The sequence below is a fragment of the Rhagoletis pomonella genome, unplaced genomic scaffold, assembly GCF_013731165.1.
Source record: "Rhagoletis pomonella isolate Grant_MI unplaced genomic scaffold, Rhpom_1.0 Rhpom_scaffold_00001, whole genome shotgun sequence".
Classification (NCBI taxonomy): Eukaryota; Metazoa; Arthropoda; class Insecta; order Diptera; family Tephritidae; genus Rhagoletis; species Rhagoletis pomonella.
In genome coordinates, this window is record NW_023458555.1 from 33225184 (window position 1) to 33241247 (window position 16064).

A 16064-nucleotide genomic window follows, 5' to 3' on the forward strand; every position below is an offset into this window, starting at 1 on the left:
AATTTTATTGTGAGAAATTTGCAATATAACAATATTATTGCGAAGGCGTAGCCTTCTACAGTTGCCTAAACGCTCTAAATGTATAAAGCAATTATATGTAGTTAGAAGGCCCCCTCCCCCCCTCTACTCCTGCTGAGTAATACTGAACAAGGTGAAATCGCATAAATGTAGGACTCCCAAGTCCAAGGATGACGTCCGCAATGGTAATGGTGTAGTGCGAATGTACCAGCTGAAATACATATGGACGGTATATTCGTATCAACTTAAACGCGTCTCAAGCGTTTAAAATGCGTGTGCGTTTGGGGCGGTGAGGTGAGCTATCAATAGCTATTATGAATTTTTGCAATGCCAATATCCATACAACAGCAAGATATATCAATTGCATTTAAAGCAAAAATGAATTACAAAAAAAAAAAAATATTTGTAGTAATAACTGCGTATTGTATGGATGACTGACTGTCGGCAGTCAGGTTAATAATGATTTAGTTCTCAGATTGTTATAACGCAAATATGTATATATCTATATGTGCACGTCCAGCGATACCAGCGTAACGATACTTATGAATATATTTTTTCTATGAAACGACTTTAAATTTGTTTGTCTCAACAGTTTTTAGTGTTTCTGTTTTCTTTGTAACGTTAATACGTTCCTATGCGACATACATAGACATCTGACGTCTGGGCAATATTTATTGCCAAAGATTGCATGTTCTATGAATGGAAAACTTAATAGGCACGTTTAGTACGTTCGCAGAAATCGAGGATAGCAGTTGGGAAGAAAATAGGCCGTAATACGTATGGAGAAAGAGAGTGATTTTTTTTTGTGAATTTATTAAGACAAATTTTGAGTGTATCGAATAAATTAAAATCAAGTGACTAAATGTTTAGGTGTTGATGCGATAGAAAACAAAAACATTATTAGGTATGCAAGTACAAAGACAAAAATTGTTGATCGCTTCCGTGGCGGCGATGGCGTTCGGATTGCTATTTGGCTGGGTCGGCTTTCCGAAAATACTCAAGGCGATGATTAAAAAGGTGCGAATTTTAAATAAAAATTACAATAAAATAAAAAATAAATATACAATTAAAATCAAAACAAATTAAATTTAAAATAAAATTATATAATTAAAAAATTATAAAAAATATACAACTGAAATTAAAAATACTAAACTTAATAAGAAAAAATAAGAGTAAATTAAAAATTTAAAAAAGGTGCGATGTTTAAATAAAAATTATAATAAAATAATAATAAATATACTTTTAAAACTAAAATAAATTTAATTCAAAATAAAACTATATTAAATAAAAATAATAACAAATATACAACTAAAATTAAAAATACTAAACTTAATAAGAAAAATAAAAGTAAATTAAAAATATTAATTTGTTGAAAATTAATTAAATTAGAAAAATCAAAATGAAAAAATTAACTTTAAAACAAAGAAATTACGAGAAACCTAGTGTACTAACAAAATAAAATAAAATAAATTGCAGTACTTATGTATGTATATTGAAGATTAAAACAAAAAAATAGTCAAAATAATAAAAAATACGAAAAATTGTGAAAGTAAAACAAATTAATGCCAGTAACAACAAAAAATTAACTTAATAACGAAATTAAACGAGACAAAATAAAATTAAAATAATAAAATAAATGAATTGCATTAAATTAAAGAACAAAACTATAAAATATATAGAATAACATAATCCATAAAAAATAATAATAAAAGTTTACGAAAATTTAAATCAAAAATTAAGTAACAAATACTGTAAAAATAAATTAAAAAATTAAACATACCATAACACAAACATAAAACCTAACATAAAATAAAATTAAGTAAGAAGTATAAAATTAAAAAAATAAAAAAAAAATCATTAACCAGATAAAATAAATAAAATTAAAAAAAAGCAATAACTGCAATAGTAAAAAATGCGGTATAATAAAAAATAAACAATAACAAGAAATCTAATTTAAAAATTAAATAAAAAAAAATTTAAAAAACTGTATACGATAAATTACAAACAATGAGATAAATAAAGAAATAAATAAATTAAAATTAAAATAAACAAGAGTAAATTATGGGAAAACCTTAATTTAATTACAAATTAGAATAAAATAATTGAATTGCGATAAACTAAATCAATAAATAAAAAACAAAGTAAAGACAAGAAATGCAAAATAAAATTAATTTAATAAAAGAAAAAGAGTTAACAAATAAATGTAAATACAAAAACATATAAAATTAATTTAAAAAAAATTAAATTTAATACGAATAAAATCAAAAACTTTATTAACATAAAACAAAATAATAAGAGAAACATAGAAAAAATAATAATTATAAAATAAAAACTTTGTTTATTAAAAAAGTAGAATAAAACAGTGGAAATTTTTGTGTAATAAATTAATTAAAAACTAATTAAAATTAAAATTTACGAAAAACTTATTTAATTTAAAAAATATAATGAAGAAAAAAATTAAACACAAAATTACAATAATAAGGTATAATAAAAAAATTTGTTTATAAAATTAAAAATAGCAAAATAAATACAAAATTATTTTTGAAATAAATTAAATTTATAATAAACAATATCAAAAAATCAGTTAAATAAAATTAAAACTGCAATAAAAAAACAATTTGTATAGTATGATTAAACTAAATTAAATTAAAAAGAAAAATTTAAAACGAAAATGTTAAATAAAAAATTAAAATTGAAAATTAAAAATAACGAAAAATATATTAAAAATAAGACCAAGTAAAATAAAAAAAATTATAAAAAATATTGAATTTAATAAAAAAATAAAATCAAACAAATATTAACAATTAACTTAAAAAAATTAATTAATAAATACTTTCATTAACAACTAATTTAAATGATACTTATCTATAAAAATTGTTTTTCTTTTCAAAGCAAGTGTCACTCAAGCCGGGCACTGAAATACGTGATCTCTGGACACAAACACCTTTTCCTTTACATTTCTATATTTACGTTTTCAACATAACAAATCCGGATGAAGTAATCAATGGTGGCAAACCAAATTTGCAGGAAATCGGCCCATTTGTTTTCGAGTGAGCAAAAGTAGTAAAAATAAAATGCCTATGGCTTAATGCATAAAAAATAAAAATATATTTAAGAAGCTTTATAAAGTCACATTTTCATGCAAAGTTTCGATTTATAGTTAGTTTTTATCAGATTTTTTTTTATCAATTTATAATTAACAACAAAAACTAAAAAAAAAAATAAAACAAATTCTTGTTCTCGCCCCAAAACAAAGCGAATGGAAGGATAAATACGATTTGGTGGACGATGCTGTAGAAGATTCTATTTCGTTTAATATGCGCAATACATTTTATTACAATGCCAAAGCTTCGAATGGATTAACCGGTGAGGAGCTAATAACAATTGCCCATCCGCTGCTTGTGGTGAGTTAAAAAAAAAATCCTTTTTTCTTTAAGATGAAGTGACTATACAAAAGCCGGCAAAATATAGAAAAATATTTCCCACAAACGGTTTTGAAATTAGTTTAGAATCCTCTTTCCCTTTATACAGAACGTGAATCTTTCATGACTTAAAAAAAAGTTTGATTTTAGTATTTTGAGCAAGAACCCTAAAAAAGTCTTAAGGTCTTTAAGCCCTCTACTCTTTACAACACTTCGTCTAATCCATCATTCCCCAGTGAATTTAGAAGAGCTTTTGAAAGTAGCGAGTGTACATATGTGCTCTTCTTTTGACCACGCTGAGCCTCTACTCTTTTCTTGTTTTCTTAAAACGTTCTGACACTCAAGGATTAGGTATATAGATGGATTGCAAAAGCAATGGAAATCATTTAATCACACACCAAACTCAGGTCTAACAGATGGTTTTATAGTCTGCAGTGCCCTGTCTGTGATAGTTTATAGTTTCTCCCTAGATATGTCCTGTGTTGCTTCGCGAGTGTCATTCTCTCAACACCAATATGTTCTTCCTAAACTCTTTCTCGATCGTACTTGAATTTACTGCATCTAATGTATTCGTTTTCGTACCGAACTCCGACCTCCAACATTTTTTAAACGTCCATAAAAGGCAGCTGCCATGAAAAACAGCTTCTCATAAAAATACAATCGCCGTTCGGAGTCGGCGTAAAACTGTAGGTCCCTCCGCTTTGTGTGACAACATCAAGGCGCACGCCACAAATCGGAGGAGAAGCTCGGCCAAACACTAACATATGTGTAAGCGCCAATCTATTATTATTATTATAAAAGGCAGCTGGTAACCCTGTTATAAATTAAGCGACTCTTTGTGCATAGTTAAACATATGTAATTATTTTAATGCCTATTATTAAAAAATTAAAAATTTTGTTTGAAAGACAAACAAATGTCCGACGGGAAGAAATATGAAATTACGTTTAATTGAATAAAATTGACGAGCTTGCGGACACAAGTCATTTTGAACCCAAAGGAAGAGGAACGAATTTAAAATAGGATTTAAAAATTAGTTTGAAAAAAGGAAGTGTCTCGGATATTACAAAAAAATTTTAGGTAGCAACAATGAAATCTTCAAATGTAAAAAATAGGGCTGTGCGATTATTCGATTACTCGAGCAAGTTGGTTAATCAGTTATTCGGTTAATCAATTACTCGAGTAATCAAGATTTTGATTACTCAAAACGATGATTAATCGAGTTACTTGAAATATGATTACTCAAAAAAATTAATTTTGCTCGTTAAAAGAGTTTGCTTTGGAAAATGCTTATTTTCTTTTTTTTATTCTGTATATGAAAAAAATATGTATGTATGTATGTATTTCATTTTAATTTTTGAAAACAGAAACGTTTTTTTTTTTCAAAGTATCAAGGAACTTCAACTGCTTTATATGTATGTATGTAAAGAGTACTTTGAAATGTTGATTACTCATTTATTCATAATGTTGATTAATCATAAAGCAAATTACTCAAATATTTTTGTTTTTGATTAATCAAAATCTTGATTACTCGAGTAACTGAACTTTTGAGTATTCATAATTTCCAATTAATCGAATAATTGAGTTATTTACTTTATGGTTAATTAAAATTTTGAATAATCAATTAATCGCACAGCCCTACTAAAAAATATTTTTTCATGAATTTTTGCAAGAATTTCTTGAAGCATACCCCTGAAACACAATATGGAAGAGAAAATTTTTTCGAAATTTCTCTATTTCAGATAAATAACGCAATGGGGACAGCTGTGTCTTAATTTTAGTCTCCATTTCAATTCTATTTTCTTCTAATCTAAATCTAAGTCCTAATAATTATTATAACCTTAAACTCAATTTTAATTTGAACTTTAGTCAAAACCATAATCACCATCACAATAACAATCAAAATCAGAGCCATAACCAAACTCATAATAACACTCACAATCATAATCACAATCATAGTTATAATCACAATCACAATCATAATCCTAACCACAGTTATCATCCCAATTGCAATCATAATCACAATCATAACCATTATCACAGTCATAATGACAATCACAAACACAAACGCATTCATAATCATAATCACAATCACGATCACAATCTATAATCACAATCCCAATCACAATCATAATCATAATCATTACCACTCTCAATATGAAGACATAGGCGCAGACAGATAAGAAAGAGAGCGCGGGAGTGCAGCTCCCATCAACAATAAAAAAGTTTCTGAGATGATTTTTTAATTAATTGCGCACGCTAAAGAAGTTTCACTAAAAAAAAAAAACATTGTATTTAATGCAAATAATTTGCTAAAGGACTAATTGTACCACTCTTTATTCTCCAAAAACGCCTTTCCGTAGCCTATCTCCGTTGTGGTACAGCGTGAACGCGCCGCCATGTTGGATCTAGTAGCCAAGGCCATAAGCATTGTGTTTGCCGGTGAGAAAGCCATCATTACAGCTAAATTTATGGATTTGTTTTTTCGAGGGCTTTACGTGGACTGTTCATCGGAAGAATTCGCGTCAAAAGCGCTTTGTACAGCGTTCTACACGGGCGAGGTGAAACAAGCAAAGCAAGTGAACGCCACACATTTTCTGTTCTCTTTTATGGCGAATGTGAGTTTTGTTTTAGTTAAGTTTCTTTTTTTTTTAATTTTGACACGCTTACAAACTTATTTTCTAAACGAATAACTCTCTCTCTCTCTCTTCATCGTTAGAACAATCACACCGATGCCGGTCGCTTCACTGTCTGTCGCGGCGTGAAGAACGTGAGCAAGCTTGGCAAAGTTATACGCTTTGGCGATGAGCCTACTTTGGATATTTGGCCTGGTGATGAGTGCAATGAGTTCATTGGCACCGACTCGACAATTTTCGCGCCTTTTATGACCAAAGAACAAGGACTCTGGGCCTTCACACCGGATCTGTGTCGCTCATTTGGTGCGCTTTACAAGCGGAAATCGTCTTATCACGGCATGCCGGCTATGCGCTACCACATGGATTTGGGCGACATAAAGGTAGGCGTTCAATACTGCAATGGTAAATTTTATGTATGTATTTCTTCTCGCCAGTCCGATCCCAGCTTACATTGCTTCTGCGACGATCCTGAAGATATCGAAACCTGTCCGCCCAAAGGTACTATGAATTTGGAACCTTGCGTTGGCGCTCCAATTATAGCCTCAATGCCGCACTTCTACAATGCTGATCCCAGCCTGTTGGAGCAAGTGAACGGCTTGAGCCCGAATGAGAAAGATCATGCAGTCTTCATAGATTTTGAGCTGGTAATTGTGTTTACGATTTTTCGAGAACAACTAAATAATACTTAAATTTTTAAAAAAATTTCTAATTTAGACTTCCGGTACACCATTTCAAGCCGCCAAGCGCTTACAATTCAATTTGGATATGGAACCCGTTGAGAAAATTGAGCCCGTACGAAATTTGCGCAAAATGATTTTGCCGTTATTCTGGGTCGAGGAAGGCGTGGCATTGAATAAGACCTTCACCAATATGCTGAAATATACACTCTTTCTGTAAGTTCACTAAATATAGTGAGACTTTCGTCGGTAGTTCTAATGCCTTTGTTTTTTTTAGGGGCCTTAAATTCAACTCTGCTTTACGTTGGACTCTCATCACTATGGCTTTGGTTGGCTTTATGTCCACTAGTTACTTGTATTACAAGAAAAGTGATAGCTTGGATATTACAGTACCACCGAAAGTGATCCCTGAGCCATCAAACAAAGTTGAAGACGTCAAGCCGGCGGCGGATAAGGTAAATGCGCCATCTATCACGCAAGCTGATCTCTCGAATCGCCGTTTGCCGGTGGATAGATTTTAAGTTGAAAGATATTTATCTCATTTCAAATGGACTTTTTTAAGAAAATCTCACCGCACCGTAACAAGGAATCATATATATTTTATTCGAGTATGATTCCTATTTTTGGGCATTCAAGAAAAACACTCACATATTCATATCCTATACACTGATGTACATTATTTTACATAATAAGTGCAGTTAAATAAAGTAGAAAATGATTCGCTGGAAAAAATTAATAGTTTTGAGCGAATCATCACCAATGAAGGTTGTAGTATCTGTGATATTCATATTTATTATTCTATTCGCAATTTTCTTTGAGCTTCAAACGAATTTCTTCAAACGAATGAATTGAAAAAACTTCAAAGCGAAATCCTGAAACTTCTTTAAGAAAGCGAAATATATACCTAGACACCTGCCCATTGAACCTACCTTTTGGAAAATAATGACCAAAGAGCGTTGCCGTACTTCGCTTAGAGGGAAGCTCACTTTATAGCAATTCTGGTAACTATCTTGAAAGCTCCTTTTTGTCTTTCGAAAAACGAATTGAAAGTTCTGCTAACGAGGAGGCTTTAGCATCAAACGAAAAATAAATAAAATGAGTTTCTCAAAATTAAAAATAATTACAAAAAATATTTCATTTTAAAACAATTAAAATTAAGAATTAAAAAATTTTATAAAAAAATAACTTATTTAAAAAAAAAAAACAGAAAAAAAATCAAACAAATTAAAATAAATACATATATTTATAAAACTTAAAAATAATTAAAACAATATTTTTCTTCTTAAAATTCTATAATCTTAAAAACTAAAACTAAAAGACAAAAATAAACTTAAAAAGGAAAATAAAAAAACGTTCTAAAACTTAATGAAAAAAAATTCTTTCTAAAGCAATAAAAATTAAACTAAAATAATAAAAAACACATTAAAAAAAATCAATTAACTAAAAAAAAAGAAAAAGGAAAAAAAGTTGCTAAAAACTAAATAAAATCAAGAGACAATTAAATTTAGAAAGTTCTGTTATGGGGAGGTCTTAGCGTTATCCTGCTTTTGTCCTTAAGCCCTAAATTATTATTAATATTAAAAAAGGTAAGAATAAGTAAAACAAGTTTCTCAAAATTAAAAGAAATTAAAAAAAATATATTTTTCTTTTTAAAACAATAAAAGCGAAGAACAAAAAAAAGAGAGAATAAAATGTATTCAAAAAACAGAAAAAGTATAATATTCTTTTAAAAAATAAGTCGTTAACAACTAAATAAAATTAAAAGATAATTAAATAAAAGAAAATAATAATATTAAGAAAATAAATTCGTATACATAAAATGAACTAAACATGAAATATTTTTCTTTTTAAAACAACAAAATCTAAAAAGAAAAAATATGTTGTTTAAGAGTAAAAATTAGGATTAAATAATTTAAAAAATAATAAAATATTTAATTAATAAATTAAAAAAGGATAAATAAATAAGTTTTTAAAAAAGAAAATAAATTTAAAAAAATTAGATCTGCAAATTAAAAAAAAAAACTTAAAAAAAATAAATTCGTAAAAATTTAATGAAATTAAAAAAAATCTAAAAACTAAAAGAAAAAACAAAATAGTTTTCTAAAAATTAACATCACAAAAAAAATATTTTTCTTTTTATCTAATATTAAAATAAACTTAATAAAGAAAAAAATTAAATAGAACATAAAATACTTAACATTAAAAAATTTTCAAAAAATTATTTTTTTAAAAAGCAATAAAATGTATATGATTTAAAAGAAATTTGAATTAAAAAAAGGAAAAAAAAATTCCGCTGCCCCAAGTATCGACCCTCGGATCTCTCGAATGACGGGACAGTGGTTTGCTCATCCGACCATGACCACTCTATGTATTTTTTTTTTATATTTAATTTTACATGCACATTGTACATAAAGGTATGTACATAACAAAATTAAAAAAAATAATATTCTTTTCAGGGGTTCAGAATACCTACCTAATACTTTCGATTGGTATATAATTGTTGCATTAAACAAATGAGTACAAAATTAAAAAAATAATAATAATTTTATAACATTTAGTTAAAAATATCCTGGCCAAAATTCTTCAGCCAACCCACTCGCAAAATATTTATTAACACGTTAAATTTCATAGAAAAAAAATGTCATCCATTAAACAGATGGGTGAAGGTCGTGCCTTTGTCGGATCTTAGACTAAGTATACCCTCAACTGAACAACTGTTACCTGCCACTATTGCAACATTTATTTTCTCTATTAAGGGAAACACGCTGAGTAGTCTCGCAAACAAAATGCCTATCGTCTAGGCATATTAACTGAATTTTAATGGCTCGGTGAAAAAAAAAAAAAATAAATAAAAATTTACATGCACCAAATTATAATTAAAAATTACGTATACCCAATTACATGCACAGTATAATTTTTAATATTATTTTGTTTGTATAAATGTGCTTTGTTTTCATTTCCAATTTTCACTTGAGGCTAATCTCGCTTTGATCTTTCTTGTGATTTATGCGAATGGCTTCAGCGACATGAATGATGCCATTTTTTTCTTTCACTGTTGCCATGTAATTTGTCATGCATTGCATTGCTACTAATTATTTTTCATTTATTTTTTTTTGGTTTATTATTGCATTTGCAAGCAAGCGAAAAAATTCTAGGTGAAAATGAAAATTTTTGAATGACAATTCATTTGCAGGTGTTTACCCACACACAACACACAATCGAGCAAATTGAACACAAAAAGTAAATAGATGCAGTGTGTGCTATGTATTAAGTAATGTGCAAAGCAAAATAGTTGGAAAAAATCACGAACGAAAGGGAAATTTGTAAAACTAAACACTATTTAGAAATAGGCATTACATACACTCAATGTACAAAATAAAGACATCTACAAAAATAAAAATAAAAAATAAAAATAAAAAATAAAAAAATTTTGGTTACTAGGGTGGAACAATTTTTTTTTTATCGCAAAAATTCCAACATAACTCAACAATATTATGAATTTATCAGATTCTAAATCAAAATGTCGATTTTTTTATTACATTTTTTTCCAACGCTTAGTAGCGATTTCTAAAATTTTGTTTAAATTTTCATGGATATTTTTGTTTAGTACATAGACCAAAATAAAGGCGGCCCCATAAAAAATTTGATTGTTGAAATTTTTAAGCACCACCATAATACACTTACTCAGAAAAATATGTGTACATCAGTACTCAGTTGTATAAAATTACTAATATAGTATTTTTTTCTTCATAGCCCTCTAAATATCTTAAATATTACTCTCTTCACTGGACATGCCCGAACAAAACGGAATAGTTCATTCGTCATACAAAGGAAAGTTGGGAATCCTTAACACATTGTCCAGATTGCATCCAACAGCTGAAGTTTCCTGATTTTTGTTTATGACAGCGGAAATCAGGACCTTGGCATAGAAAATTCTTCGAAGAAAAAACTATCCGAGTGCTCGACAAATATCCACAAAACAGACCGAGTGGCGAGAACTTTCAGGTCATAAAAAGCGCCGTCCTTAACACGTCCTAAACCAACACATCGCCAACACATTAAGTTACTTGATTTTAGGGTACCCAAAGCTCCGAAAATTTGCATTTCTGCTTAAAAAAACACACTTGGAGCTTTTCAAAAATTTAATGACTATAAGGTTGTCCGAAAAGTTTTCAACAGCGCAAAAAGACAGATCTCACTAATTACAATAAACTTGAAAGATGTTCTAAGAGGGCATCGTGGATATATGTACCAATGTGAGCCCATAGATACTCTACCTTCTACTTCAGTCTTATCGCCAACTCCATGTGAATAAATCGATCCCACAATTTTAACCGGCAAAACAAAAAAAAATTGGGAAACATTTTTTTTGTTTTGCTTTATAATATTTGGGAATATTTGTGCAGATAAAATGCGCGATAAGCCCGAACATTTAACCCTATTACTATAATAATATAATTTATACATTTACAAAACTGCATACATACTTACATATATACGTATATATATGTATAGTATTTTTCTAATATACACATGTAAATGTGTCAAATGTCAATGTGCTTTTAAAAACTCTCACCAAATAAGTTTGTATTTCTTTAGACCTTTTGTTTTTAACATTGAATTTCCGAATTTCATTTTATTTTATTTAGGGCTGTGCGATTAATTGATTACTCAAAATTTTAATTAATCATAAAGTAAGTAACTCAATTATTCGATTAATTGGAAATTATGATTACTCAAAAGTTCAGTTACTCGAGTAATCAAGATTTTTGATTAACCAAAAACCAAAATATTTGAGTAATTTGCTTTATGATTAATCAACATTTCGAGTAAAATGAGTAATCAACATTTCAACTCTTTACATATAAAGTAGTTGAAGTTCCTTGATACTCTGAAAACATCGTTTCTGTTGAAACGAAAAATTGTTTTCATATACAGAATGTAAAAAAGAAAATAAGCATATTCCGAAGCAAACTTTTTTAACGAGCAAAATTATTTTTTTTGAGTAATCATATTTCAATTAACTCGATTAATCATCGTTTTGAGTAATCAAAATCTTGATTACTCGAGTAATTGATTAACCGAATAATTGATTAATCAACTTGCTCGCGTAATCGAATAATCGCACAGCCCTAATTTTATTGTATTCTAAGAAATTTCTCACCTCAGCTATTGTCTACAAAAATCATTCATTGACTTGAAAGCTGAGAGAAAACAAATTTCGTTCAAACTGATTTTACTATTTATTTTTTGATTCACCGAAATTGAAAGAGGTGCACTAGTACTAGTATACATATGTACATGCAATAGAATTTTTTAAAAGATATTTATATGTTATTTGAACAGCTGGTAGTTTAATTGCGCCATTTTTCACAAAAGCTTCATACAAAAGCCGCTTTAGTTATGCATGAAAGTATGATATAATGAGGCTGAAATTGTCGATATTATAAACCAAATGTCTCTTAAAAAGTAAGTAATAGCTGAATGCATATACCTGTGTGCAATACATATATATACATACATATATGCCAGTGCTCGAAGGTAACATTTTCATAAGAATATGGGCGTGAGTTATTTACTGACAGCGGAAGGTGTTAGGTAATTATAATAAAATTTTATTAAAAACAAAATACAGATGCAACTATCGCAAGACGTGCATGAACTATTAAACTTGAAATATTCACCTAAATATTAATTTGCATAACTTTTTGCATTACTGCTAACATGTTCTATCAAGATTTTCAGTTAGCAAAGGAAAATAATACGAGGGACTCTAAATAAGCGCTTGGATTTCGCATTTTAATATCTAGCCTTTGAGTCGATCTGACAATTGCAATTGTAAAATTTAAATCTTTTTTGTACCAATAACATTGTATTACGAGTATATAAGGTACTCGTCTGGTAAAACACACTAGACAAGGCTTTCATCGTCAAGAACCACTGCTACTCTGGCGCTTAATGATACAGTGTTGGAAGAAATAATAGAAACATTTTATTTTAAGCAATTTTGGTTACATTTCTTTTGTTCATTCGATATTTAATATTTTTTAATAAAAGTCAAACTTTGTACAAGAATTATAAAAATTCAAAAAAAAAGTTTACCAAAATCCCCCAAAAATTTCAAATATTTTAGGCAGCTTTTTTGAAAAAAATGCATTTTTATAGCCCATTTAGTAGGTTAAAGTGCAAATTTCAAGACGCTGGAAAATCGTGTTGACTTTTAATTAATTTTTTGGCTGACGGTGTTGTGCATTTACCTCCAAATAAGGTATGCTCGGCAATGCTCAACATTTATTTTTATATGGGAAAAAATGTCTAGCAGCGTCAGCAAAAAAATATTAAAAATTAACGCAATTGTCTAGCGTCTGGAAATTTGCATTTTTTTTTCAAAAAAAGCTGCAATTTTTTCAAAAAAGCTGCCTAAAATATTTGAATTTTGAATTTCGAGTCGAGAGTTCGTTATAACTCGAGTCTACATGTCGCGTATTTTCTTGAAAGGTGTACTAATTCGATATCTAGCTTTTCTTATCAATATAACTGAATTAAATTTTTCAAATAGGTGGCAACACGCTTCAAAAATATTTTCGTCGGTAAACTTTCTTAAACCTCTTAGCTTAATACTCGTTTTTTAATATTTCATTTGAATACAATTTTTGGAACAGGTGGCAACGCTCCTCACAATATTCTCGGCAGTAAACCTTTCTACCCATATTGCAATATTTAATTTATATTATCAATCAATGTTAACTTTACCTTATCAATTTATTTAAACTGCAATTTTCATTCAGGTGGCAACTCTCTAATTTTTTCTATATTTTAAGTTGGACCTCTAGGAAAACATCGGCGAACACTCCATTCTATTCCATGCATTACTTAACGAGTGATGCGCGTACAAACATACAGACAGACAGATTAAAATTCTAAAAAATTAATGATTTGGCTTCTGTTGCTTTTGTAAATGCCGTTAATTTTTGGAATTTTTTTTATTGACGGTGTTGTGCATTTTCCAACATGCTTCAAATAGAAAAAATGCACAAAAGCGTTGGAAAAAAAAAATATAAAACAAATAAAAAAATAAAAAAGTGAATTTTTTTAATTTTTGTATAAATTTTGAAACTGGGATGAAAAAATTTTAATTACATAATAAAAAATTCTGAGCAAAAAGTATAAATTTTGATGAAACATTGCTGATTTTTTTAAATTTTTGTACAACGTTTGAAACTTGGATTTATATCGGTTTTATTAAAAAAAAAAACGTGTTTTTATAAAAAAAAAATATTAAAATTATTCAAAACTTGTCAACTTGTCAAAACTTGGGCGCCGTATAGTTATGATAAACACTTGGGTGGTTGTAAAGTTTTTAACGGCTAAATAAATGTTTAGAGGACTTGAAATCACCACCAACTATTTTTGAATTGCGTGAAATTTCATAAAAAAAAAATTTATGTTAGCTTGCGAATTCCTTAAATAGAGTTTTAGCCATTTAAAATTTATGACATACAACAGTACGACAGTATACAATAACTTGTGAACTCCCTAACTAACTATATGTAGTTCCATATTGTTTTTAATAACGGAAAAAATTCAACGAACGTACTCCAAAACCTCCCACATTTCTAGCGAATGCAGCAAATCATTCTCGATTATACCTAACTGGAAATAAACCACTTCTAAAACCGCAAACACTAAGCTTTTCATAATTAACAATTAAATAAGCACGAAGTATACATACGTACATACATACATACATATCAACATTGTTTAAAGATATGTATGTATATTATATACTATTGTTCACACTATATCTGACTTTCGTTGAACGACTATATTATTAATATTTTTTTCTTTTTGCTTTTGGCACCTTGCACGCCAAAAACAAGCCACAAATGAGAAAAAAAATTACAGCAAGCTGTTGGGTATTTTTGTGGCATTTTTGCGGTTGAATCGCAACAGACAAGTTGGCGGCAGCAACAGAGCACAAAATAAAGCAAAATAGCCAACAACACAAAATCACAAAAAAAAAAAAAAAAATGAAGAATGACAAGATTTAAACAGCAGCAGCCATTACATGTAGTCTAAGTATGTATATGTATATGTACATATGTACATAAGAGTAAGCACATACATACATTAACATAGCACACTTGTCAAGTTTAGACGAAAGCTTACATACCATATGTAAATTTATATATGTACATATGTATGAACCTTTGGATGTACGTAAACACTTCAATTCACTCTTCAATTCACAATAGTTTTTTCGTAGTTTTTGTTTTTTTTTTTTGTAATCGAAATGTTCATATTTAAGTGACGCATTCAACTGAAAAATTTCCGCTGCCAATACAATACAATTTTTTCTATAATTGATATTTACACTAATGTACACATACATACATACATACTAGTATATGCATAGTTGTAAAGTAAAAATATACTTAAGTGAAATTCGACGAAAACATTTAAGCAATGAAGTGGATGTTTAATAGCCTCTCGTGATAATTGTCGAAAATTCTATAAGTAATGTGAAGACAATTAAAATATTTTTATTTTTTTTTTTAATTCATTTCTTTTAACTGTAACTGTTAATTTAAAATTATATTTTTAGTGAAAACCTCTTTCGGAATTTTACAGTTCTTGCCAAAATTACATGGCGGAACGATTTATTTATGAAATCATTCTGATTTGCAAATTAATGATTCGGCCAGCACTGGCATATGACGAGCAATTGTAGAGAAAAGTCATTTGGACTAGACGTGTATACACTTCTCTGCGTGTTCTCTAAAATACCGTTTAAACACCTATACACTCATTCCTTTTCGGAGAGGCTTTAAAATTCTTCTAAATAATTTTAATTAAAAGTTCACTTTTATTAAATTTTTATTTGCTGTTTTATAACTCACAAAATTTTTAGTAGAATGAAGTGCAGGTCAGAGTTTTCTAAATAATTTCATTGATTTTTGTAAATCTTTTCGTTATGTACATATGTACGTATGTATGTATTTTTCGAAAATTCTAATTAAAAATTTGGAAATTTAGATGAAAAGAGTTGAACTTTTCCAATTGACTTCAAATTTTTTATTGAAGGTGTACCTTACTAAATCCATCCTACCAAAAACTATGAAAAACGCAGTTTCGAAAAAAATTTTGGGTGGGGCCTTTGTGAATTAAGGTGACGACGATATCTACATATGTACGTGTCTTCATATACATACATACATCCGCAACGTAAAATTTCTGCTGCAAGTAAACAGTGATATTGGCAAAAGAAGACAACAACAACAAATTACAGGAAAATAATATAATTGCGGAAATC

At 28.7% G+C, this 16064-nt stretch overlaps 2 protein-coding genes across 2 annotated transcripts in view; both read left to right on the forward strand.

The window, feature by feature from the left end:
* Positions 1–16064, forward strand: part of LOC118742948 — a gene marked incomplete in the record, with an annotated part of 403480 nt that overhangs the window by 75193 nt on the left and 312223 nt on the right.
* On the forward strand, positions 444–7443 carry LOC118742972 (sensory neuron membrane protein 1-like). Its single transcript, XM_036475419.1, has 8 exons — positions 444–1035; positions 2911–3068; positions 3275–3422; positions 5802–6056; positions 6158–6454; positions 6509–6718; positions 6789–6967; positions 7029–7443. The coding sequence occupies exons 1-8, from the start codon at positions 925–927 to the stop codon at positions 7270–7272; spliced, it is 1602 nt and encodes a 533-aa protein (XP_036331312.1). The 5' UTR covers positions 444–924; the 3' UTR covers positions 7273–7443.